The sequence below is a fragment of the Canis lupus genome, chromosome 12, assembly GCF_003254725.2.
Source record: "Canis lupus dingo isolate Sandy chromosome 12, ASM325472v2, whole genome shotgun sequence".
Taxonomy (NCBI): Eukaryota; Metazoa; Chordata; class Mammalia; order Carnivora; family Canidae; genus Canis; species Canis lupus.
Genome location: NC_064254.1, coordinates 35,949,333 through 35,977,169, shown reverse-complemented (window position 1 = coordinate 35,977,169; position 27,837 = coordinate 35,949,333). Strand labels below are relative to the sequence as shown.

Genomic DNA, 27,837 nt, shown 5'->3' with positions numbered 1-27,837 from the left:
TATTGAGGTTTTACTTACAAACACCATCAATGTAATCCTTCAAAAGGTTTGCATCTGTCAATACCCAGAGGCCACATTCCTAGAAAAATAATTTTAATTTTCTTTAAAAATAAAAGTTTAAATGCTCGATAAAATGTCACAGCAGTCTCCCATACTCTTAACTCACTCATGTTCATTTATTTTTATGCATACATGAAAGTTTTTTTTTTTTTTACCCTATCTCATTTTTGAGAATTTCTCCCTCTCATACACAGGACACACACACACTCTCTCTCGCATGCACTTTTTCCATTTGCTTTCAAAATTGGAAGGATGATTATCTTTCCATTTCAAATTATATTTATATAACATGCTGTACTTCAACACATTTAACAAAATGCTACCATTTCATAATGCAGATAATTAATTCTGAAAGTGTTTCCAATAGTAAAAGATATATCTTTTCAAATTATGTAACAAACTAAACATACCTGAAAAACTGCAAAAGAATTCATGAACATGCCTAAATAATATCCTGTGTTATATAGTTCCAACTCATGGACCACCTAAGGAGAAAATAAAATACATGGAATGGATTGATTCATATCAACCTGTTCTGCCCTCTGCAATATTTCTTGCATGTTACTTAGGTATCATATAGCCCACAGCTTATCTAATTTGAAAATGACACAAATGGAGGAATAAATAATATTTGTATGTGCATGCCTTGTGCATGATTCAATCAGCTAAAAATACATTTCTTTTTTTAACTTATCTTTACTCTGTTCAGAATCAAGAGTTCCTAAGAAGTGTATGCTTGAGGGGCGCCTGGGTGGTTCAGTCAGTTAAGCGCTCAACTCTTGGTTTCAGTTCAGGTTCATGATCTCATGGTCCTGGGACCAAGCCCTGTACCAGGCTCCACACTCAGTCAGCTGTGGATTCTCTCTTTCCCTCCCTTTCTGCCCCATCCCCCTACACTCTCTCTCTCAAATAAATAAATAAATAAATAAAGAAGAGCACCTGGGCAGTTCAGTCAGTTAAGTGTCTGCCTTCGGCTCAGGTCATGATCTCAGAGTCCTAAGGATCAAGCCCTGGGTTGGGTTTCCTGCTCAGTGGGGAGTCAGCTTCTCCCTTACCCTCCCACCCCTCCCCCTGCTTGTGCATGCTCGCTCTCACTCTCTGTCTCTGATAAATAAATTAAATATTTTTTAAAATAAATAAATTAGGGCAGCCCAGGTGGTTCAGCAGTTTAGTGCCACCTTCAGCCCAGGGCTTGATCCTGGAGACCCTGGATCAAGTCCCATGTCAGGCTCCCTGCATGGAGCCTGCTTCTCCCTCTGCCTGTGTCTCTGCCTCTCTCTCTCTCTCTCTCTCTCTGTGTGTGTCTCTCGTGAATAAATAAATAAAATCTTTTTAAAAATTAAATTAAATTAAATTAGTTAATTAAATAGTAAAAAAAAAAAGGGGGGGTATGCTTGAGTTTTGCCCAAGAAGAACTTAAATGTCACCAGTTGACTAAACCAACACATAGGGATTAGCATTGAAAACAACCCACACGGGATACCTGGGTGGCGCAGCGGTTTGGCGCCTGCCTTTGGCCCAGGGCACGATCCTGGAGACCCAGGATCGAATCCCACATCGGGCTCCCGGTGCATGGGGCCTGCTTCTCCCTCTGCCTATGTCTCTGCCTCTCTCTCTCTGTGACTATCATAAATTAAAAAAAAAAAAAAAAAAAGAAAACAACCCACACTTTTGACAGATAAATGGGTTAAATCAGAAGGTTAATATAAGTTCTGCACAATATCAGTTAGAGTTTTAAAAATAACAAAAATAAGTAATTCACAAAAAAGAAATGCAAATGATTAATAAGCATAAAAAATATTTAACCTCATTGACAAAGTAACACAAATTACATCAATGAGATAGCTTTTTCAATACTGAGATATTTGCATTATCACATTAGCAATGCTATTTTTTTTTTAAGAACAGCACTCATTGCTAGCAAGAGAGAGTAAAATAGGCTAAAAGAGAGAGTAAAGTAGACAGCTCCTTTAAAAGCTAAACATAGACTAGCATATATGACCTGGCAATTCCATTCCCATGTATATAATGAAAATAACAGGGACTTAAAGAGATACATGCATGCTGTGCATCACTGTAGCATTAGCCACAATAGCCAAAAGATAGAAACAACTTAAACACCCTTCAACAGAAGAATGAATACACAAAATGAGGTAGATAAATACAATTGTATATTATGCAGCCATAAAAAGAAATAAAGTTCAGATACATCTACAACATGGATGAACCCTGAAAACCTTAAGCTAAGTGAAAGAAGGCAGAAACAGAAAGACAAATTTTATATAATTTCACTTACATGAAATATCTAGACTAGGCAAATTCATAAAGACAGAAGTAGATTAGAGGTTTCTGAAGGGATGGGTTATCATTTCATGGTTACAGAGTCTCTAGAGTGATGAAAAGGTTTTGGAAACAGTGATGATGGCTGTACAACATTATGAAAGTAATTAATGACACTGAATTGTCTTTTTTTTAATGGTTAAAATGGCAAATTTTATGTTATATATATTTCACTACAATAAAAAAGTTAAGATATTATACCCTTTTTGGTAACTATTCCAATGCATCTCCCTGATTTACATTAGCATTAACCAGACAAATTAAAACAAAGGTGGGAATTAAAATGATGAAAGATTCTAAGTATAAGTTTAAAAAAAATACCTTGTTTAAAATTAAACACCCGCATACACTGTTTCTGCCATGCTAACGACCACCATTGCTACCTCCATGGCAAGCAAACATGGTGCTAGAACAGGCACAAAGAAGAAAAAAACAGAAGGAGAAAACAGGAAATGTCATAACATCCCAACAGGCTGGCAAATATAGTCAACCCAACTATAGGCAACAGAGCCAGAGCCAGACATAATGGAGAGAAAAAGTGTTGGACTCATGACTCAAACTCTGCTACAGGACACAAATACATGCAAGATCATCTGCTGACACTCCAGTGTGAATCAATAGAATTACCTAGGAAAAAGCATCTATCTTGAAAAGAAATTCTCCTCTTCCTCAGTGGCTCAATAAAAAGGCATTGCCAAAAGGGCAGCAAAGGCTGGTGTCTGAAAATAATTTCTGGAAGATCTAGCACACTTAAATTTTCCCAAGGTGCTCAAGAATCTCTCAGCACCACTCACAAATTTAACAAGAACAAAAGAAACCAAAATAGTCTATCACTACAGGCTCCTAACTCCTTCCCCCAGAGCCAACTCTGGAGAAACCATGAAAGCAAGGAGGAAACTCAGATGAGTGGGATGAGAAAACTTGGGAAGAGTGAAGGATATATTGAACTGGTGTGTTGGGAGGAAGCTGGTGACAGAAAGTGCCAGAGGCAGACAATCTAGGGAAAAAGTTTTTAAAGTCTGCTCTTGCTTCTTTCCAGGGGGCAGCCTCAGGAAAATCATTCCCCGCATTTTCACCACCCTTATTAACTGCTGCAGCAGCAGTCTACACTGCCTGTACAAGTGTCAGGAAGATAATACCAGGTCAGCACCTCTGCCCTTCTGGTGTGAGAAACTGAGGAAAACCTTTGGATAGACTCACAGCCCCAAGCATTCACTCTTCCTCTTGTCCTCCAAACCCTTAGGGTTGCTGAATCATAATCTCAAGAGACTGCCTCTTCTTGGGGATGCTTTTCCCTAAGAGCTTAAAAGTGAAACACTACATAAAAGCTAGCAGTACACAGGGAGGAGCAAGAATAGTTCCCTGGTCCCTGGAGCTTGACCACTACCTCTCTTTAAATTCACAAGATTTACACAGATTGGAATAGGGTGTTCAACCTTCGTCAACAGACATTATCAGAACAGCTGCCAAATCAACTACATCCAAAGAGTATGACTTCCACAAAGACATCCAAGTAGACTATACATAACATATGAAGAAAAATATTGAAAAAGCCAGCTCAATAATTAAAATAAACATGGTAAATATACATAAGGAGATAAGGAAAAATATTAACTATATAAAACAAGAACAAAAAATAAGAACCAAATGAAAATAATAAATATTAAAAATATAATAGCTGACATAAAGAACTCTATATAAATAATCAAAGTAGGATAGATACAACTGACAAATGATCAGTGAGCAAACACCTGAGGAGCATTCTCAAAGAAAAACAGGAAAGACAAAGAGACAGAGAACATAAAACAAAAAGCTCGGAGATATGGATAAAGGAAGTAGACGTGCCAATCTCTGAATAACAAGAGTCTCAGAAGAAGAGAAAAATTTAAATGGCAAAGAGGAAATATATGAAGAAATTACAGATGTAAATTTTCAGAATTAAAAAATGAAGGAAGAGAGATGCCTGGGTGGCTCAGCAGTTAAGAATCTGCCTTCGGCTCAGCACGTGATCCTAGAGTCCCAGGATCAAGTGCCACATCAGGCTCCCTACATGGAGCCTGCTTCTCCCTCTGCCTATGTCTCTGCCTCTCTCTCTCTCTCTCTGTGTCTCTCATGGATAAATAAATAAAATCTTTTTTAAAAAATGAAGGAAAAACATAGATCAGAAGGGCAATCAATAATGACACAGAATTACAATCCTGTATGATAGCAACATGGTCTGGCCGGGGTTGGAGAAAAAGGTGGTAACAGGTGAAAGACAAAAGGGATGTGCAAGAAAATGAGAGCATACTAAAATGCTCATCTTGTTAGATGAAGATACAAATATTGATAGCTGTGAGAAATCAACAAGGATAAATAAATAGGAGTATGGTTTGTGAGTTAAGGGCATCTGTCATAGAAACAAAAGCAGAATGTATGACTTCTAAACCAGAAGAGCAAAATTTTATCTAACCCATGGAAAGAAGAAAAATAAAAAGAAGGGGAAAAAAAGAAAGTAATCACATTTAAAAATATCAAATAAAGTAGAAATAAGCCTTAATTAGAATCAGAATTACCGAACTTGTAAATGGGTTAAATAAACTTATTAAAAGTTATGAACTAAAAAAATAAATAAATAAATAAAATAAAAGTTATGAACTACCGGACATTAAAAAACAAAAGCAAGGGGTGCCTGGGTGGCTCAGTGGTATAAGCATTTGCCTTCATCTCAGGTCATTATCTCAAGGTCCTGGGATAAAGCCCCACATCGGGTTTCCTTCAGGTGGGGATCCTGCTTCTACCTCCCCCCAGCTTGTGCACCCTCTCTCTGTCTCAAACAAATAAACAAAAACCTAAAAAAAAAAAGCAAAATATAGCAAGATAAACTTAAAGGAAAAACTTACAAAACTTTTAAAATAAAAAGGTGGAAAAATACATCAGCAAAGTATGAGCTAAAAGAAAGCTGGGATAGCAATCTTAATATAGGACAAAATTTAATGTAAATATATTAAAAGATAAACAAAATATGAGCACTAGACAGGGGTGTGTGTGTATATAACTACAGAAACAAAAATGAAATAATATTTTTAAGAATTTAGAGACTGATAAAGTGAGAGATATTACTAAATTCAGTCAAATCAAATGCAAAATGCTATAGGCTTTTTAGAATTATGTAAATTTTTAAAAAGTCAAGAGAAGAAAATGACCAATTAGTTTTAAAGGAGTTTTTTTAAAAGGGGATTGAGAAAAAATTAGCTTTATAGGCTGAAAATTACATATAATTTTTCTCAAGTGAAGTAATTTACAACAAGATGACCAAATTAGCCTAAACATTTACATCTTTCTTCCTATATGTTGTTAATCGCTGTACTTAATTAATTGACATAGGTTATACAATCTAGATTTCAACTGCCAATGGCACACAAGGATATATCAAGAATTTACAAATAAAACTGAAATGATTAACAAATAGGGGATTAGTTTATGTAACAGTAGATGTTCATATATTTCCTGTTTTATAAGTTTTCTGCAATTTCAGTCCCTTAATATACTACAAATTCCTGATTCAATAAGACTGTAATTATATATAACCATGTATAACCAAAATAGAAAGTACTTCAAAATTATCTAAAGCTCTCTTTTCCAATTTCATCCAGAAATATACAAGTCAACTAGTACTGCTGACACCTAGTACTTTCTCAAGAGTCTTAAATTCAAATACAGTATGAAAATGAGGGAAAACTCTAGAGGGCATCTCTCATGTAAAACAGCAAAAACACTTCATCACATGAAGCCTCTTTCTAACATAATAACCAGAACGCAAATCCTTTTTATTTGGAAGCTTTACTGATAACTGACTTATACTTGAAGAGGAACTAATGAAATTTCCTTTTCTTTCAGATATTTGAAGTAATGCAATAAGGTTTCCTTTTTGCTCTTTTTAAAAGATTTTATTTATTTATTCATGAGACACAAAGAAAGAGAGGCAGAAACATAAGCAGAGGGAGAAGCTGGTTCCCTGTGGGGAGCCTGAGGCGGAACTTGATCCCAAGACTCTGGGATCACGACCTGAGCCAAAGGCAGATGCTCAACCACTGAACCACCCAGGCGCCCCTCCTTCTTGCTCTTTTAATATGTATTTTAATAATGAAAAAATAGCCCAACTCACATTTTCCTTTTTTTTTTTTAATAAAGATTTATTTATTCATTCATTCAGAGAGAGCGAAGAGAGAGGCAGAGACACAGGCAGAGGGAGAAGCAGGCTCCATGCAGGAAGCCTGATGTGGGACTCGATCTGGATCTCCAGGATCACACCCCGGGCTGCAGGAGGCACTAAACCGCTGCGCCACCGGGGCTGCCCCCAACTCACATTTTCCATTGTAATATCATTTGAGACATTCATCAGATTAACGCTTTTGTCAACAGCTACAATCCCAATTGTCGAGTCTGGCTGTGTCACGGAGATCCTAAGAGAGACTTTCTCTGATGGTTCAGCATGAGCTTTACTCCAAAATAGCTTTATCTAAGAGAGAGAGAAAATGGGGTTGATTTGACTTTTTTAAGAGCATTACTTACATGTATTACCAACAGCAGTTCAATTACTCAAAATTTAGCAAAGATTCTACATTTGCCTTGTCTCAGAAATTGTTCTAAAACCATACATAAACCTTCTATAGGGAAAGAAATTTTCAAAAAAACTTTATTCACGGTGTTTACAAGTCATAGAACCTCCCAAAGTTCTTCCCACAGTTCACAGGCATAAATCTGATTTATCCTTCATTTCTCTGCCTTTCCTCTTCCCTTTCTCCATCCCCCAGTGCTTCAGAGAAGGCAGTAGTGTCTGGCACACCTGGGGAAGCACAGTATCCTGGAGGGGGAACAGGAAAGAGGAAGAAACCAGAGATCCTCAAAGGCTAGTAACCTGAACTTTGAAGTGAGTCAAGTGAGAGCTCCCCTGGGGACTCACAGAACCACATGGGCTGGGGGCAGGCGTATGTCTGTCCAAGGGAGGTGGTGATCAGACCAAACACTTGGTAGGCCCAATGTTCTGTGTCTCTATGGCCACCTGAACTTATCCGTCATTACATTCATCAAAGCGTGGTCGTAACCAGTGCTTCTTAAAGAGCCTCAATTGTGTCAACAGAGTGAAAGTGAATGGCTTTGTCATGAGGTCCCTTCCTATTAGGAATGTTCACTTTGTCTAGCTCTATTTCAACAGTCCACTGCCATAGTGGCTTAATCTTCCCCTCAGTTTGACTAAACCTCAGACAGACTTCCTCCTGACCAGAAGCCCCTTATTCTCCCTTTCCTTACAGCATTTACTTTAGAAAACTTGCAATGATAAATTCTTTCTCTGCCCCTTTGAAATATAAGTCTTCTTCCAGCTACTTGACAGTTTTCCAACTCAACATCTTTCTCAAGGACCTGGGAGCCAATCCTTTGAAATGTAATCACCAAAAAGAGTCCCTGATTGATCTTCTAGTCTCTGTGGAGGACAGGAGCCTAACTTAAACGTTGCCAGTCAGCAAACAGAAGTGGGTGGCCTAATCACATTGACCAATCTCCCCTCAACATCCTCCAGTACTTTTCCATAAGCTCATCCTCTGCTTAAAACTCTCCTGCCTTTTGCTTCAGTGATGTTGAGTTCAATCTCTCTCCCCCTACTGCAAGAGTCTTGTATAAAGATTTGCCAGTTTAACTTCTCTAATGAAATTTTTTATACATATACCCCTTACACCACTGTATCTAGTTTACTTATAGTTTAAGTTTCCCCACTCATACCCAAAAGAAAGGAGAGGAGAGCAACATGTTCCAACCCTGAACTTCTCACTCTTTACTCTGCACCTCCAAGACCCAATGACTTCAAAATCTGCTTGCATGTGGATGATCGCTAAATTTCCATCTCTTGAGCCTTCCACATCCTATCCATTTATTCCACAGTCATTATTGAACATCAGAAAGACTAATTTTCTCCTGCTTAAATATATCCTCTTTTTAAATTTGTAGGTTCTTTGTGAGTAATGTAATAAACATTATATAAAAAGTAAAGAAAGAGTGGTGCCTGGCTGGCTCAGTCAGTAGAACATGAAACTCTTTATCTCAGGGTTGTAAGTTCGAGCCCGATGTTGAGTGTAGAGATTACTTTAAAAAAAAAAAAAGTAGAGAAAGATATATCTTTGCAACTATACCTAAAACTATATTTATTTTCATATATAAGAAATTTCTTGGAATTATGCTATTTATACACTCTGCTTCTTCAAAGCCAATGACCTCTTATGCTGTAACTTTTTTAAAACTTGGTCTCACTTTCAAAGATGTACACCTCCATATTTAAGCCTGATTCCTACTTTAAAACTCATCTTTGTCAGGAGATTAATGGAATCACTAGAAGTCAAATTTTGTGCTCTAAAAATAACAGAATGTACCACTGTCTTTGAAAAGACTCTTCATAAAATGAAAAATAGAGGTTTGTATTCTATTTTAACAAAGTTAGTTAACCATTGTCAACAAAAGCCATGGATGACTACTTCAACCTCTCAGTATTTTAACAAATTAAGCAGACAGAAATGCTATCAGAGGAATTGTACTCTGCAAATCAATACTTTTAAATAATGATTATTTTGCTTAAAATAAACTGAAAAGGCAGCAGCTTTCATTGAGAACAATGGCTCATTTTATAACATGTGAGATGATTCAATTCCACCTGGCACTCTTATAGCCAGGTTACTTTACAAAGTTGGTGTTCAAGGGGGTTTCCTATAAAAGCTATACATCTTAAACTATAAAAATCCCTGGCATTTCTGGAGACCAAAGTCTACACAAATCTTCACATGCAACGTAGCCAGGCTTACTGTAAATCTGTCCTGGGTTAGTTTCCAGGCTGGTGAAATGGATAAACCAGATCTGGGCTCTACTTCCACCCATCTCTACTGATGGCTGCACTCCCTCTCATGCCCTTCATTTCACTCTCATGCCAATATCAGCACCACACAAATTCTATAATTGCCTCTGGAATTCCATACCAGAGCAATACTGACTCCACCATTTGGGAGATCCTGAAACAACCTCATGGAATTGAGTTAAAGTCTTAAAGCCAAGAATCATAACTTACAAATAAGACCCACATTGCCCAATAATTCCACATGTGAAAATACCTATGTAGTAATAATATGAAGAGGTTTAACCATAGTTCTGGAAATGAATACAAAAAAAAAGAAATGAATATAAATTTCTAACCAGTTTTGTTTAGTGATACTTCTCTAAAGAAATATTACATTTCTCAGACCTCATTAATATGAAGTTTTCTTCTGACATCACCTTAAATCTTACCTTATTTTTAAAAACAAGCTGAACAGGAATTTTAAGAACATCATTTATAATTTCCCCATCATCTTCAATATAATACACAATAATACAGGCTTTTGGAGCCCAAGAATTTTCTGGTGTTAAAGAGAAGATTGTTGAATTTTGCTTGCCTACAGCCACCAACTGTCCCCTGGATACTACCTGAAAAGAAGAGTAGAAGACTTTCATTTTATGCCAAAGCTAATAAGAATCCCAACTACAGCTACAATCATCATAATTTCAACTATACACACAAATTGTTTACTTAAACCAACTTCAAAGCCTTTTTGAATGCAAGGAAACCTCCCTGTCCAACACAGAGAGTATAAGCCAGGAAACAGAAAAGGTTAAGATATAGAAATACTGATTGAGACAACAGTAGCTTCACAGTCATGAATCTATTTTTTGAGAGGAAGGAATACAGAGCACCACTGGAGAGTCAGATTAGCAAAATTTAAGCTATGGGTAGCAATTTTTTTTTGTTTTTCTCATACTTTATAATTTTCTATAATAAACTGAGATGGATTATCTCACAGAAATTTAAATTTTAAACATAATGCAAGATTTAATTATCCATCTTAAGTTGGAAATGTAAATGTAACTGAAGGAAGAAAAAAAATTGATTGCAATATAAATAGGGCAGCCTAAAGGATTTAAGACTGAATTTTTAAAATTAGTGAGTTTAGATATAAGGTAGATATCATTTGAAATGATCCCATAGAAGATAATAAATTTAGATTCTATAAGGGATTACCATATAGCTTAACTCCTTCAATCGCTTGTTGCCACTAACCACCAACTCAAAAGGTGATCCCACCTAGAAAAAAAATCTTAATTAATAAACACACATTAATTGCAAAAGAGTACATTATATTGTAATCATAAGTTATTGTAAGCATTACCTTTATATTTTCATCTCTTGTCTTTAGCTGGATGTATGTTTTACTGGGAGACTTAAACATACCATGAACTGCCATGCTACTCACACTATTAAGAAAAAAGGCCTATAACAAAAAAAAAAGGGAGCAAATAAATTTTCATCTTCAGTAACATTTTGAGAAAGGATACTATCTGTTGAATAATTTCTGAAAGGCAAATTCACTTTCACTTTTTTTCTTGCAGAAAAAATGTGCTCCTGAGACATTGGATTTTCACTGTATAGCTTATATTATATAAAGAAAGTGACAGCTTTAAAACACAGAAGAGGGTCTGTATCACCATAATCTAAGAAGAAAAAGCATAGTCCTAACTTATTTCATAAATGAAAGTATAGTATCAGGAAACACCACAAGAAGAGAGAACAAAATGAGAAAGGACTCCTTTCCTTCTCTCCACAACATAGAGTTCATTTACAACCAACCTATGTATCTACCAATAGTCAGAGTAAACCTCAAAGGACCAAACCTGTTGGAGGGCTAAGTAATGAAAAGAAAGGTAGCAGGAATGGCTGGGGTGTCTCAGATGAGCCACTCTGGGAAAGAACCCAGCAAAGGAGTATAGGTTTTAAAAAATATTTTCCTCTTTCATTTCAGCTTCTACAAAATACACCTTCAAATGATTGAAAACCAACCTAGACTGGGAATCTCAAGAGTTTCTTCACATCTTCAGAATACTACACTTCAGTGTGCTCTCCAAAATGAATTTACAAGGAAGCATTTGGTCTATCCATCAGCCACTGTTACTAAGTTACTTTTAACACTTTCCTCCATTTTTTAAAATATAAACACGTGTCTACTTCTTACGTCCTGTGCATTCTGACCTCTATCAGGATTAGTGCCTACCCCGAGATTACAATTTTAATAATGTTGTTGCGATAACATAATGATGAGAAACAGATGGTACCTTCAACTGTAGCTCACTGGAATCATCCAGGATTGGGAATTCAATCTTAAAGATTCCATTTTGGGGAACAGTATAATTTATGACCTGGACAGATTCTATTTCCTGCTTTCTACTGTCCCATCTGCTCCAGTACTCGGAAGAATTTTTCTGTGTCACTATTATAACTACATTATTTCTTCTCTCTTCAAAAGTCAGTCGATTGCCATCAGCACGGGTTACCTTCACCTAATTGTCAAAATACAACATTTTAAAAACAGGTAACAAGAAAAGCAAAGGATTTAAGTTCAGATGAATCCAGTTCCCATCTGTGCTATTTCCATTAAACTGAACTCTGAAAAACTATTGGTATCACCCTGACTTCCAGATGAATCAGTCTCACACTAGGATTCTGACACCACTGACCATTTGCTTCTTGATATTATATGGCTTCTCTTGCTCCTATGGCTCCATAATCACCTTTTTTATTCCAAAGCCCTCATTCTGCATCCTCATAGTATCCTTTTTAGGTTCCCCCTTCCTCTCCCTAAATGTGGGAATTTGTCAAGGCCAAATTATCAGTTATCTGGGCTTCTCTTTTTCTCAAAGGTCTCAGCACTCCTACTAGTTTCCTTACCTTGCTCTGGAGCTCATACTCAACACCCAATTTCTGTTTGCAGGAAACTTCTACTTATGTATCCTTCTCAAACCAAATTCAGTACATCTATAACTGAGCAACCATCTCGCCTCACCCATTTTTGCTAACAGCACAATTCTGCCAGACTTCTCATCTCTCAGTTTCCCTTCCCTCTTCCCACCTCTCAAATCCAATACACACCAAGTCTTGTATTTCTCTCTTGCATCCTCTCCACTTGAATGTCCACCCCCTCAAGGTTCCTCGCCACCTCATGCCTGAGCTGCAGCCATCTTCCTGCACACACCCCGATCCATCTCCCTGGAATGCTGCTTTCACCATACCCCTCCCACATTCATAAGGCTCCTAGGCTTTTCACTGCTTAAAGTACAAAGTTCAAAACCATGCATATACCATTTAGGATCCTCTAGACTCTGCACACTTTGCCTTCGGTTTACTCTTTCACCACTACCAGACAAACTTCCTGCTACAATTGGACTGATCCAGGAAATGCACCTGAATTTGACAAGCAGGGCTCTTGCCTTGTGTCTCAGCTCATCTTGCTCCCCATCTCCCACCCCCACAGAAAACACTTAAAACCCACTGATCTTGGCACCTGTGTGGCTCAATTGGTTAAGCATCTGACTCTTGGTTTCAGCTCAAGTCATGATCTCAGAGTCACAGGATTGAGAACCAAGTCAGGCTCACACTCATTGTGGAGTCTGCTTGGGATTCTTTATTCCTTTCTCTCCCTCCACTCTGCTCTCTCTCTCTCTCTCTCAAATAAATGAATAAAATCTTTGAAAAAAATAAAATAAAATATCCTACTGATCTTTTAACAAATAGCTTAAATCTTCCACTTCCATAAAGCAACCTTTAATGACCCTCTCATCACTCTTCCAAAGCCAGCTCTTCCTCCCAGACTCTCATTGTTTCACTACTCACTTGGAAGCTATCATTTGCAGCCTCAAGGGTTTTGTTCTTACCTTCTCAAACTAAATTATATGATCATTGAAATCAGAAACTATCTAAAACTTCTCTTGATCCATTCAACAAGAAATGATACCCCCTTTCTTTAAACCAGAGGTCAGCAAACTATGGCAGGCAGGAAGGCCAAATTCAGTTTTCCTGTAAATACAGTTTTATTGGAACATAGCCACCGTCGCTTGGTTACAAAGTAGTTAAGGCTGCTTTCATGCTACAATGGCAACGTTGGATAGTTGTCACAGAAACCATATTCCCACGAAGCTAAAAATATTTACTATCTAGTCCTTTGCAGAAAAAGTTTGCCAACCCCTGGTTTAAATCACTACAGAAGTGTATGCATAACAGTAACCTTATCCTGCCTTAAGTCATACTTGTGTGTATATTTTCTTGTCACCATCACAAAAACTGTAAATCCAGGGTAGAGACTGGGTTCTTCTTAGCTCTGTAAGCCCTACCCAGCAACTTGCCTTGCATATTGTCAAAATTCACTCCATAAGTGTTAACTCAAAAAAAAAAAAAAAGAGTAGATTTGTTGATAATTTTTAATGCAATATCTTTGCTAGAACTAAAATTAGTCATTATGAAAATCAAACTGAACTGAAATTTTTTTACTAACATCTAATTCTTCCAAGTAATTTATAAAAGCTCCAATGTAGCAATCTAAATCTAATTTAAATTCCTCATTAAATAAATTTTGAGGAAAATACTTTTGTTCGAGACTTTTTTTTTAAGAAAACTTAAAGTTTATTTGGGAACAATTCCGTATACTTCATATATCTAAAGGGGAAAAGTAATCTATCCACTCTGGGCTTAATTTTTTTTGAAAGCACTGAAAATATTATCTGCTGTTTCATTAAACTAAACTTGCTGCTTTAGATCATTAATAAACATGCCAACTTACGGTGGCTGTGAAGTTGAGAGATGGCTTCAAGACAGTAGCATAATCAAAAAATTCAATGATGTAGTCATGTTGCTTGAAAAACACATTAGAACTTGCATTTCTTGAGATACCTGTTTTGGAAATTGCACCATTTAGAAGCCAAACGCAAAAGCTTATTCACCAAATTTCTCTATCTAAGCTACTTCCTCAAGGAATTAATGGGGCACAGAAGCCTCATTCCCACACTGGCTTGGTCATAAAGAGAACCATACAGTTCTACTGCATCTTCCATGGACCCCTTCTAAGCACCATTACTATTTCTAAGCACCATCCACAACATGGACACTGCAGATTAAAGCCTCTCACTGAATCATCTTTGGGTCTTTTGAGGTTTGGGGAAAGTCGTTGAGAACAACAGAAAGATCCCAGCAATTAACCTTTATGTTAATATTGAAAGAGAAAACTGTCCATGAGCAAACAAGAGCTCAGAAGATGTTAAATGATTAAAAAAAAACAGAAAGTGGTTAGTCAGCTGCAAAGTGGTTAGTTAGGCCTTTCCCTGTAGTTTTCAGGTTGAAAAGAAAGCAGAAATGGAGAAAATTACAAACGCCTACCACATGTGGTTAAAGCACAGACTATCATAGAAAATAGGTATTCCTCCAAAACATTTGAAATTAAAATTAGGAAAGAAAAGAAGTATCCCCTTTATAATGAAAACATTCTGCAGGTGACACTAATTAATAGTCATGACAATTTCAGAATTAAGTAGCATCTTTAGAAAGGCTTCCAACGGAACGTACTCATTATAATAAGGAAGAAGAGAGAGCAGCACCATATAAATAGCTTTACCTTCACTTCAAAGTCTACAAACCTGTAAGTGATTCTGTCACTGTGGCTAAAATTTCTACTGGCCCAGGGGAGGACAGATACATGTGTTCAGAAAGACCTTCTGAAAAATCCATTACTTTTTTCATCTCTTCATCATTAAAAGAGAAGTTTGCAGATCCATTTATCTGTTTTGTTTAAGATAATTCAATTTTATTCTTCACTTTAGCAATTCAAATTTTAAAAATAAAATTCAAACTAAGTCACAAAAATATAATGGCTCTGGAGTACAAAATGGGTAGATTCCCATTTGTCCAATTCTAGAAAATTCTTGGTTTTCTTACACTCAATTATTTGTTAATTCAGTATGAAATCTTATTTCTAGTAAAAGTATACTTATAGTGTTTTCCGATTAGAAGTTATAAGATCTCTGTAAAAGTTACCTTAAAATTTTTTGTAATATTTCTCTTCATGCCCCAAAAGGATAAAGGTAAAAATGTAAGTGTTACATCTCCTTTCACTGGCTTCCCATATGTATACCTGAAAAACAATAAATGGGGTCTTTTTACAGTTTTTACTTGATATTATTAACATAGCACATGAAAATATTACTTTCAAAAAAAGAAAATATTACTTTCAATAGCATACTGGCAATCCAACTTAAAAGAATTATATTTTTAAAAATACTCTCACTGCAAATTTTTTAAACTAAGCATATCTTGGAATATCCTTAATAAATGGTGATCCTTAAAATTAAGTCTCCAAAATGAGAAGACTTTTAACTACAATACTTTAAAACAGTTCATAATACATACTTTACCTCTAACCATTTTAGAGATCCAGAGGAAAATCTGATCATAATTGCAAGTGCAGTTTCCTGTCCAAAGATATTTCAAGTTACGAAAATGTTTTATTCCTAGAAATCAAGACTGGCCCATTAACTGCATGCCCAGGACACTTTGTAGCTTTTGAGCATTTTTATTTTTTTTCAAAGATTTTATTTATTAAAAAAAAAGATTTTATTTATTTATTCATGAAAGACACAGAGACATAGGCAGAGGGTGAAATAGGCTCCCCGTGGGGAGACCAATGTGGGACTCAATCCCAGGATCCCAGGATCACAACCTGAACTGAAGGCAGATGCTCAACCACTGAGCCACCTAGGTGCCCCTTTTGAACACTTTTAAATGGTAGTTAAAATTCTAATCACTAAGGCCCATTGTTGCATGTTCCAATATTAACCAGAAAATTTTATTAAACCAAACACACCATGGCACCAAATGTGCTCATGGCTTGGACTTGTGCAGAAAAATGTAAAAGAAGAGTATTTTTTATCCAAAGTACCAAAATTTATCTTCTTGAATCAAATCTCATCTCTACTGCTTTACATTCTATGTATTCATTTTATCCCTCTTCATTGCTGGGAAAATCTCTTCATGTGAAAAAAGAGTGGCAATTTTGGTAAACCATTTTACTGCCAGAAAGCCTTTTTTAAAGGTGTTTCCTGGGTTCCTTCCATCTCTTTTGTGTAATAAATACTCAGCCAAATGTGGAAGTCAATTTTTCTTTGCACTCTATAAATCTAACAGTAAACTCCTATTTCCTGAATCCATTAGTTGAACACAGAAACAGCCCCTCATCTGGATCAACTCAACTCAAAAGCCAATGATAAAATATAGCATGTTCCAAATTAAGGAGAATAAACCAAATACATTTTCAAATGCATTGCCTTCCAAATGAAAACAGTAATGTTAGAGGAAACCCTGGTCATCAACTCCAGCACCAAATTTATTCATTCAAAAGAGAGTCCTCAAAACTTAACAGTTCTTGTATCTTGTTAAAGATTAAATAAATGCATTAGGATACCAGAACATTATATTTTAAAAGAGTTCTATCACATGATAGGACAGGGGGCTTGAAAATCCAGACATAATTTAAAGTATTCTCAGAAACAAATATTTTTTATTTTGGTTTAAATGTGAAGCAGATTTAGCTTTCTTTGCCTCAAGCTGATTATAATAATTATGAAACAAGGATACTGACAGTTATTGTCCTAAATAAATCTGGAAGCATTTTGAATAAACTAATGATTCAGAAAATTATAGTTTGACAACATTTTAAAAAGCAAATCAAATATATGCTAGGGTAGTATCATTAACAAAACAAAGATTTTTATTTAAACAGCCATAGCACAAAAGGTTTACAAAATGATACTTAAAAAGTTGAACCTATCAGCATAATTCATGTTTTTCCCACCTTTTTTCCATGTCATTTCCAAGGTACAAGTGTCTCAATTCATCAAATAATAAATACATTAAGTAAACTTTAGCTTAAAAAATATTTTTTCAATTTTACTATCTGCAGGGATGCATGGGTGGCTCAGCAGTTGAGCATCTGCCTTTGGTTTAAAGTGCAATCCTGGGGTTCGGGATCAATTCCCACGTTAGGCTCCTTGCAGGGAGCCTGCTTCTCCCTCTGCCTATGTCTCTGCCTCTCTCTGTGTGTCTCTCATGAATAAATAAATAAAATCTTTTTTAAAAATAAAACATAAATAAACAAGTTTTACTGTCTGCAGAATATATAGAAAGAACTAGATGTGTGCTATGTTATTTTCTTACAATCCTCTAGAACTCTCCATGGTTAGTGGAAAACAGTCTATTATTTATTTTAATGAGGTGGGAATAGTGAGCAGATGTTCACATCAAAATAAACAAACAAACGCCAATTTTTATTCATCTCAGCTAAAGATTTCAAACCAAAAAGAGACTGTTAACCTTCTCTGGGAAATTTCCAGCAATGCTCTTCACATTAACTATGCCTTGATAGATTATCACTTCATCATCATTTCCATCTTTTCTGGGTCACAGTATTTCTAGAATAGGTCTATGCCAATTTTTATAGACTGATAAAAAACTCTGCTGGTCAAAAAGATTTCCTTAATCTGTTGTGACGATATAAAGTATATTCTCAATGTGAATGTAAACAAGTCCCCCGCGATCACATAAGCCAATTCCTTGCAACAACCTCATAATTTACATCTCCTACAGGCTCTGCTTCTTCAGTGGAACCTTGATTGACACACATACTAAGGAAAATGATGCCAGTACAACATGCTGAATACTAAAGAAATACCAGGGGCCATAGTAATAGTAATGGTCATGCTGTTCTCAGCCATTAGTATTTCAAAGAGGCTCTACAAATGAGAATCTGGGCGAAACTCCAAGGATTCTTTTTTTTTTTAATATTTTATTTATTTATTCATGATAGACAGACAGAGAGAAAGAGAGAGAGAGAGAGAGGCAGAAACACAGGCAGAGGGAGAAGCAGGCTCCATGCAGGGAGCCCGACGTGGGACTCGATCCCGGGACTTCAGGACCGCGCCCTGGGCCAAAGGCAGGCGCTAAACCGCTGAGCCACCCAGGGATCCCCATCAAGGATTCTTTTTATTATTATCATTTATTTAATCTAATTGGCCCTATTAAGCAATTCGTGACTCATTGGCAGCATCCCACCTAGCAAGTAAAGAGATGCTCCTGTAAGAGTTCTCACTGGGCTTGCAGAAAGGAGCGTGTCAGGGGATCCACACCCCCACACACAAAAGTTGTATAGAAAACTTTCTGGCAAGTGACCAGAGCCTAAGAATAACTGTTTTAACTGAGTGTAGTGAATCCCTAGCCCAGCCCTGAACACCAAAAACAGAAGCAAAGAAGGTATCCACATTCTCCCTAATCCATAAGGTCACTGATGGTTTGTGTGGATTTGCACTCACTGTTTCATAAACTCTAGTCAAAGAACTCAAAATATAACCCAGACAGAATCTTTAGCCTTTAGCTAAGATCAAGGGGAGGATAATAATTATGCAAAATGCAGGCATCTGTGTGTTTTCTAAACTACAAATCCACCCACGGAACCCAAATTCATGTTGGAAGCCACCCCTTAGTTGAACACAGCAGAAAACTAAGTTTGTATATAAACTGTAGACACATTTTTGCCTTTGTGTTGTAGGATTTTCACATGTTTTTTTTTTTTGTTTTTTTGTTTTTTTTTTTTTCCAAATAAAATCTGAACCAGGAGTCCTCAGAACATCTCGCCTGTGGGCTGCTTCCACGAGGAGACTCATTGCCCATCACTTGTCATTGCCACAAACCCTCACCAAGAGAGGGATATGGTGATGAGAAAGCAGTGACAGGGAGTCCAGTGTTTATCAGCTATTACAAATAAATTCTGAAACTAAATAAATTTCAGAAAGCAAAACACAACTATTCACGCATCAAAAATGAAAGCTACATAAGATTAGTACCAGAATAACTCCAGCCTACATTTTTGAGAACTGCTAGTCTAGGACTCTCAGGATGCTTTTTACCACAGCAAAGTGAAATGCTATGCTGTCCGAGCCAATGGCTCAAAATCATGGGAGCCATGATACCTCTACCATACAGATGTGTTGGAATCTCTCTGTGTACATCTGCTGAAATAATGAGGGCTATGAACTACTCACTCATTTGCTAATTGCCATAAGATAACCAAATTCCTCCCCCAAGGTTCAACCTCCATTACTGCCAGAAAAAAAAAATTAAGATTGAAGAAAAGGTAAGTACCCTTGATCCATGTCAGCTATATAAGGAATAAAGATATGAGTTTTTTTTAAATCTGGAACAATCTATAATGTAAATCCCCTGGCTAATCTCAGAAAGATACTTGTCTGTGGGAAATATTTCAGGACTGGATGAGCTTAGAAGCAGGCAGATGGGTGCAAAGACCTTTATAGATATGTCCATGCTTAATTATTTATTACAGATATTTGTTTTCTGCCAATTGGGATATTTTAATAAGAAGAACATGGTGCTAATATTCTGGAGTATATAGTGAGCTCTTTGTCAATTTTATAACAGTACGTAGCCATAAAAACAAATGAATACTTACTTTGCTATTACAGTACCATTTAAGCTCCTAGAGTTCAAAGAACAATATAATGGTGTCTGCAAAGTAACTTCAAATTTTGGCAATACTGGAAAAGAAAAGTAAGGGTAAATATCTTAAAGAATCTATTTTACTATCACTTTTAGTTTAACAAAATAAAGACTGAATTATTCTAATGAAGTCGACAATTGGTACTATTTGAACTTAGACTCCTTAGAATCCAAATACATAGTAACACACAGATGAAAAGCACTTCATTTCATCTAAAATGAAAACCCTTAGGAGGCTGGCGACTAGACAATGATAGTGTGGGCCAGTTGCTATGAACACTTGTGTCAGTGGAAGCTTCTCATTGGTAGAACCTACATGTATCCAGAACCCTAGCTGCTAAGGCATCTGAATGCTGGGAGACCAGGGATCATCCATTGGTGCCACCTTACTGCTTGTTAAAATACTTGCCCATCATGTGATAAATAATTGCTTCTAGAGCACTCCTTTCCCTAGGACATTCTCCAACTTGGTTACTAAAAGTACATCCTAGGGCCCCAAGACTCTCCCCCTCTGCATGGTGCCATGTATGCAGTCATACAGAATCCTTATTCTTTGAGACAATCAAAGGTGAATCTGGAGATAGTCAAATGTAATGGATTGCTATGAAGGGAAAGTTGTGTAGCAGGATTTCTAAGTTAGTCACTAAGATATAGCTACAAAGTAATGATGCTTTTCCTCATGTGACAGTGATTCCTGAAGTCAATCCCAAAGTTAAAAGCCCCTACTTTGGTCAGCTTTATATAATTAAGATATGAAACATTTTATAAATATGAACACTATGTAATATAAAGCATACCACCAGAGTAAAAAATTTTGTATCTTTCTAGTCTATAGAAATTTTTTTCTCAAACTTCACTAGCTAAAGAAATAGATCAGTCCAATTACAAAGCATCTCACCATTCAATTAACAGAAATATATAGAAGGCCAATAGGTAAACAATATAAATCAGACCTCCAACTCCAAACCAGGCCAAAGGCCCTTAGTATGTTAAGACTCTCCTAGACAAATCTAGGATCAGAGGGCCAAAAAAGCCAAATGATCCACTCAGAGGTAGGATTTCCTTAGAGCAAAGAATTCAAATGTGCCTTCTTCAAACATCATAGGCTAACAATGAATTCCCTACCTCCACTATAATGAATTCAATAATATATAACAACCCAGAACCACCTCTATGTGAAATGAAAATAAAATAAATAAATTAAATAAATAAAATAAAATAGCCTATAAAAACCTTGGCGACCTCTGACCCCTGATTTCTTCTTTTAGAACAGCACTGTCCAAAAGAAATAAAATATGAGCCACGTGCAATTTCAAATTGTGGCAATAGCCACATTTAAAAAGCAAAAAGAAGCCTGTGGAATTAATTTTTGTAATAATTTATTTGGTGCCATATACCTAAAATATTATTATTTCAACATGTACTCAATATAAAAAATTACTATTAATGAGCTATTTTTCTTTTTTTTTTTTTACTAAGTCTTCAAAATCTGATCTTTTAACCCACTCAGAGTACATTTCCACTTGGACTAGCCACACTTCAAGCACTCAATAGCCACATGTAATAAGTGACCCCCCCCCCAATTTGAACAACACAGTTCCAGATCAGGGGTCAGTAAATGATAACTGACATGAACTAAGAATAGCATTTACATTTTTAGTCTGTTGGGGGAAAAAAATCAAAGAATATTTTATGACATAAAAATTAAAGAAAACTTTAATTTCCATGTCTTTAAATAAAATTTCACTGGATCATAGCCACATTCACTTACACATTGTCTATGGTTGCTTCCTGCTACAACAGCTAAGTTGAGTAGTTATGACAGAGACATATGGCCCACTGAGCCTAAAATAGTACTAACTGGCCCTTTCTAGGAAAAAAATTTTGCTGATTCCTGTTCTAGTGGATCATGAGACTTAGAAGTAACAGTGCTGGGGCTCCTGGGTGGCTCAAGTCAGTTAAGCATCTGCCTTCTGCTCAGGTCATGATCCCAGGATCCTGGGATCAAGCCTGGCATTGGGCTCCCGGCTCAACAGGGAGGCTGCTACTCTCTCTGCCTCTACCCCTCCCCCTGCCTGTAGTCAGTCTCTCTCTCTCTCTCTTTTTCTCTCTCTCTCTCATAAATAAATTTCTTTTAAAAAGTGACAGTGCTGGATGAGTTATGTGGAACCTGAGCCACAAAGTTGTGGCACTACTTTCCAAAATTACTACTGCCTGAATGAGATACAATGTCAAAAAGTGACACAAATCAAATGAAAAAGCTCATTTGTAGCCTCAAAATAGCCCCCCAAATTATATAAGAGTGAGATCCTATACTAACAGATGAGTTCCTATCCTCAGCTTTCCTCCCTCTCCATCTACCAACAAAGTAATTGAGCCACGTGGTCTTTATCTATGCATGTACAACTGTTCTATAAATGTGACACCTGCAAGAAGAGGATTAAACCAAGTTAAACAAACTGTCTTTACCAAAGCCTACCAAATGAAAAATATGGGAAATAACTAATGTTATGTTAAAAAATAACAAAGACGTAAATATGTTAAGAGCACAACAAAGTAGAAAAACAAAAAAATCATGCATAAGAAAGACCACATAATAGGACTCTAGGGATCGGTTTCCTTTTTTTTTTTCTCACAATAACCATCTATATCTTTTACAAAGGAAAAAATATGTTTAGGCCTTTAAGAAATACCAGGATTTTACCTTCACTAGGATTTTTACTTTAAATAACATATCACTTGGAAATCTCTCTTATCTCTGTGGAAAGTTTCAAATATTTTTTCTTTCAAAATAAATTGAAGAACTCTTACCATATTCTGAAACCTGAAATGATTGATAATATGTCTGGTCCTATTGGGAGGAAGGAAAAAAGATAAAATTTTTTCTTTCAAAATAAATTGAAGAACTCTTACCATATTCTGAAACCTGAAATGATTGATAATATGTCTGGTCCTATTGGGAGGAAGGAAAAAAGATAAAACATAAAAGAGTTCTTATTTAATTATTTCGCTTGCTTACTTACCTACATAAAAAGATTTAGAAAATTATTTTTAATTGCATTTATAATGATTCAATGAGAAGAACAGTTCATTTTAACTTGTGGAAGTTTATTTTTAGTCACCTGCAACATGAAGCCTATGAGATTTCATGAGTTTTTCTTGTCAATTCACTAATACAGAAAGGTGATCTGTCTCTATATTTCACTGCAGGTCATTTGAACAAACTGCTTATTTTGACTTTAAACGTTTGTGAAATGAAAATTAAATTAAATTAAATTACACATTCTAGGAATTTATGAAGCAAGAATAACACATGTCAAACCATGACTTCAAACTTGTTTTAAATTTCACTCTCAAAAAAAACAATGGAGAAAATAAAGTTACACATAATTCAAGTATTTATACATAATCAAAAATATAAAATCATCATGGACTAACATCTTTTACCTTCCAAAGTCCTTGAATTACTTTCTTGTGCAAACCTTCAAATAATACATTCTACTCTATTTTAACAAATATTATTATTTCCTTTTCTAAGATCAACAAGAAAATATGTGGCCTATTATTATGTCACTTTTCCTAATTCCCTATATTTCTGCCCACTCTAAATCCATAAGTAACATATTAAATAGAATCTCTTCAAAATAGCTAAGTAGCTCCACCATTAAAATTTGCATTCTAAATCTGATTCTCTGTTTATCAAAGCAAATACACAGATGCAGCTACAAATTAGGTTCTTTTTTTTTTAATCAACCTTGGTTAATCCAAAGCAACTGTACAAGTTGTTTTTTAATCCTAAAAGAAGGATAGAGTTCATTTCAAAGTTTAAAACAAATGTAACTATTTATATGCTAACAAAATAATTGCTTAAAACTTAGCCTCGATGATGTCATTTAAAGTAGATCCCAAAGAAATTGTGTTGATCAAGGCCTTAAGCATCACATTTGTGGCTTCTATCTTAAATTGTTTTCATATCCTATATAGGAATGTTACAATTACATGTATTCGGTTCATTTACAAATTCTAATTTGTCATCTGCAGAAATCAGATCAAGAAGGTAATCTACCCGTATTGCCTCTTTTACTTATAAACACAAGAATGCTGGTCATGAAATCAGTTTTGGCTTTATTACTGAGGCTAGCACAGGTGAGGCTATGTAATAAGCAAATTTAAAACAATGATGATGTTTCTCCCAAGTTAAATTCATATTGCAAATTCTCAGTAAGTACTACATGCAAAACACCATATGAGGCTCTGTAAAGATAAATTAGTCTTCAACATAGGAAGGTCAGTCAAGAGATGGAAACAAACATAGTAAACAGCAATAATGCAAGACTGACAGTGTCCTGCAGTTTTATGCACTGTGTTTCAGCTCCTACTCTCCCCTATGCTTATCCTACTCATACTTCCATCTCTACTCATCTTCTAAGACTTAACTCAAATATTACTGCTTCCCTGAATCCCCAATCCAAAAGCAATCTTGGCACTCTAAGCTTCTATGCTCTATAGTTCCTTCTGTCCCTTTTTACACCATAAATATTTAGGTATGTAATTTATCTTGCTGCAAGTTCTTTGAGCACCATGTCCATGTTGGATCATTTTTTTATCCCTCATAGCTTATTCTTCAAGGTGCCAACCTAAGAATGTCTAATACCAAAAAAAGTGCTTAATAAATATGTCTTAGATTAAGTAAATAGAACTAGCTTTGACAAATGTAGGAAATGAACTGATTTGTTTGGGCCTACTTTAAATAGCCTTGAAACCAAGTTTTAGGCACTTATTTGTTAAACACATAAGTAGTTACATTAACTATATTTGAAATGAATTCTCTTCTTCTGTCTCCTATATTATTCATCATCTCTGATAATTCCTGGATTTTCCATCTCCCCTGTTTACTATCTCCTCCTTCATTCAGTCTATGCTGAAATGTTGGCCCTACCCACCCTGAACCTGATGCTCTTCCCATTCTTCAGACTCTTAAGTGAGTTCATCAACTCTCACGGTTTTAATTGCCATCTCTATACTAAAAACACTTAAATCTATATCCTTGGCCCATACCTCAGCCCAGAGATTCAGACTTAAGTCCACTTTCTGGATGTCTCCCCTCGAATGTCCTACAGAAGTTATTGGACTTCTTTAACTGGATTTAGCCTCCTCCAGGGAACTTTTCTTATTTCCCTCCCATAATAACTTTTATATAACTCAATTGTTTCACTTAACACAATATGTTATAATTATCTGCTTTGTATCCATCTAAATCACTGGGTGCTGAGCACCTAATTCAGCATGCTTTCAATGTTTGTTAAATAAATGTATGTAAAAATGAATGAACAAATAGATTCTTGTCCCCAGGCTTGTTCTTACAGGGCTCCTCAGATTAACCTCAATTACTATACAGTGTCTCCTGCCAGAAATTGAAATAACCTTCTCATAAGAAGAATCAGACAACCCTGAAGAGACACAGCCATTTGTCAAATGGCCCACAGAGTAACCTTAACTCTCTGTCCTGTATTTGGAAGGAATATAAATGCCAAGGAGTGGAAGAAGCCAACAGCATGGAAAAGTGGAGGGAAAAAAGTAAAAGAGTGCTTCTTTTTACCGTCATTTTAAATTGTTCCAATAAATCACAAAACCATTTTGTAACTGAGCGCTGACAGGGTGCTTTGTACTGGATGATGTTTTCCCAGGGTGTTTATAAGTGGTGAAATGCAAATCAAGAAATAAATTATTTTACTATCCAAGGGTTTTCAAAAGCAGAAATGAGTTTTGTAATTTTCAACATATTATCCATCAGGCAATCAGGCCATACCAATTTCCACAATGAGTTCAGTCATTTTTATTAAATATTTTTACAAAACATATAATCAGGAATGGTAGAAGATATTGAAATACTTGAAACTATTAATAATTCAGAGAATCAGTAGTAACTTATGTCATATAACCATAAAAACACTGAGTACTTTCATAAGTCTAGAACAGGTATTTGCAAAATTTTTCTATGAAGAATCGATAGTAAATATTTTAGGCTTTGCAAACCTATAATGGCCCCTGTTGTAACTATTCAACTCTGCCTTGAGACCACAGGTAAATAAATGAGACTATATTCCAATAAAACTTTATTTACAAAAACAGATGTTGGGCTAGATTTGGCCTTTAGGCCAAGATTTGCTGAACCCTGATCTAAAAAAATAAAATGTACCTCCAAATTGTTCTATGTTAACTCTAGATGAACTAAATTGACTAACCTTAACTAAAAACATGAGAAGAAAGAAAAAGAAAAAGAAAAGCACAATCTCATTTACTAAAAATGTTCCTTCAGTTCCACAGAAACAATCTGCCTCAAAATGAGTTTTCATGATTATTCTAGCTCATCAAATACAATTTGTACTCATTCACTCTGCCAACAACTGGAGAGGAAGGCTGACCTGAAAGAGTAAATATTTCAGCAGTATGTCTTCAAAGAAAACACCTTTCCAGGTGCAAGAATACATAACTCATCAACATCTTCTGAGTGCTGCTTTTCTCAAGTGGTTGCTCTTCCATGGTGAAAGTGCTCCCTTACAAAACCTGCTCTTAGCATATACATTCACTCTTTATTTGTATGAGATATAAGCCTGTCTCGGGGATCCCTGGGTGGCTCAGCGGTTGGGCGTCTGCCTCCAGCCCAGGGCGTGACCCTGGAGACCCAGGATTGAGACCCACGTCGGGCTCCCTGCGTGGAGCCTACTTATCCCTCTGCCTGCGTCTCTGCCTCTCTCTCTGTGACTCTCATGAATAAATAAAAACATTAAAAATAAAAAAAAATAAAATAAGCCTGTCTCAATTAGACTTCCTAAACAAATTCCAAAGGAGAAATGGAAAAGAAGAACCAGGACGTATTCTCAGTAATCTCTGTAATTTCTTTCTTCCCCTTATCCCTAAATCAATAGTTCATTGTGACAGTATATGTTACAAACATCAACCAAATGAAAGAGAAAATACCAGTAAAAGTAAATTTCTTTCACTAGTCCTAAAAAATATGCTATGACTGGATGCAAATTAAAGACATGTGAATTGCCACAAACATCTATTCCAGTCACAGAATTTCTCTTCTCTAACCATGAAGCCATCCAGTTCTTGAGAGAATTTCTATTTTTAATAAACTTAAAGGAATATGGCATGCTACATGATCATTTAAAAAAAGATATATATATATAAAATATATATATATATATATATATATATTAAATGCAGGTCAGCTTCTTTTAACTCTTATTTCTGAAGTAAAAAGAAATGCCAGAAACACAACTAAGGTGCTGGGTGGATTTTTGTTTGCACATTTATGTTCATTAATGATCATTTCAATTTCCCAAAAGTCTGCTTCAGCTTTGATCTCCAATGTCTGGATTTAATTCGTATTTAAAGATGAATAAAGGTGCTGAACTTCTTAAATCCATACATAACAAACATAGAATTATTTCGGACTCAGTTTTGGCTCTATCCCCCAAGACAATAGATGCCAACTACATCCACATTCCCAAGCCAGGTGCAAGTCTAGCACACAGGACTTACAAAGGAGGTTTCCAAAAACTAGTTTTGTAACCCTTAACCAACACAGTCAAAATGGAAATAAGCTAGAAAGGAATTTTAGGAGACAGCTTTTGATGTGCTTTCACACATCAGTGGCTGTAGGCAGGCACCTGACATGCCCGAACAATCTAAGAGCAAAATAATGGTATTGGGCAGCTGTGCAGAGAGCTAAGCTAAGACACAGTGCTGCATTGGGAGTGGTCTGTGCCTACTGAGTTGCAAGAAGCAAAGAAAGCATTTTCCCTCAACTAGATATGCAAAAAAGAGAGAGCCAGCATGGGGCTATCTTCTATCTTGATCAAAAATAGCCTCCAGAGGAGGAGCAGCTCTGGAGGGGGAGGCTGGAGGTATACTGTAGATGCCCAGAAGCTGAAGACAAACTTATAAGCTGTCAGAAGAAGAGACAGATTCAAAAGCATCAAAGACACTGA

General features: G+C 36.0%; 1 protein-coding gene across 5 annotated transcripts in view; it reads right to left on the bottom strand.

Annotated features, from left to right (window-relative positions):
* CD109 (CD109 molecule) overlaps window positions 1-27,837 on the bottom strand; it is a 130,326-nt gene that overhangs the window by 49,233 nt on the left and 53,256 nt on the right. For 4 of the 5 annotated variants that reach the window (XR_007401213.1, XM_025444528.3, XM_049092252.1 and 1 more), the window contains 12 exons: window positions 22,649-22,688; window positions 19,791-19,875; window positions 15,311-15,407; window positions 14,914-15,055; window positions 14,064-14,173; window positions 11,566-11,790; window positions 10,626-10,727; window positions 10,478-10,540; window positions 9,709-9,885; window positions 6,749-6,901; window positions 471-545; window positions 19-79 (listed from right to left, as the gene is read on the bottom strand). Coding sequence is in view for 4 of the 5 variants with exons in the window: in XM_025444528.3 (XP_025300313.2) it covers window positions 19-79; window positions 471-545; window positions 6,749-6,901; window positions 9,709-9,885; window positions 10,478-10,540; window positions 10,626-10,727; window positions 11,566-11,790; window positions 14,064-14,173; window positions 14,914-15,055; window positions 15,311-15,407; window positions 19,791-19,875; window positions 22,649-22,688 (1,330 nt within the window). In the remaining variant the exon portion in view is untranslated. Of the gene's footprint in view, window positions 1-18; window positions 80-470; window positions 546-6,748; window positions 6,902-9,708; window positions 9,886-10,477; window positions 10,541-10,625; window positions 10,728-11,565; window positions 11,791-14,063; window positions 14,174-14,913; window positions 15,056-15,310; window positions 15,408-19,790; window positions 19,876-22,648; window positions 22,689-22,750; window positions 22,791-27,837 lie in introns of all 5 variants that reach the window. The other variant, XM_025444527.3, reaches the window with a different exon arrangement.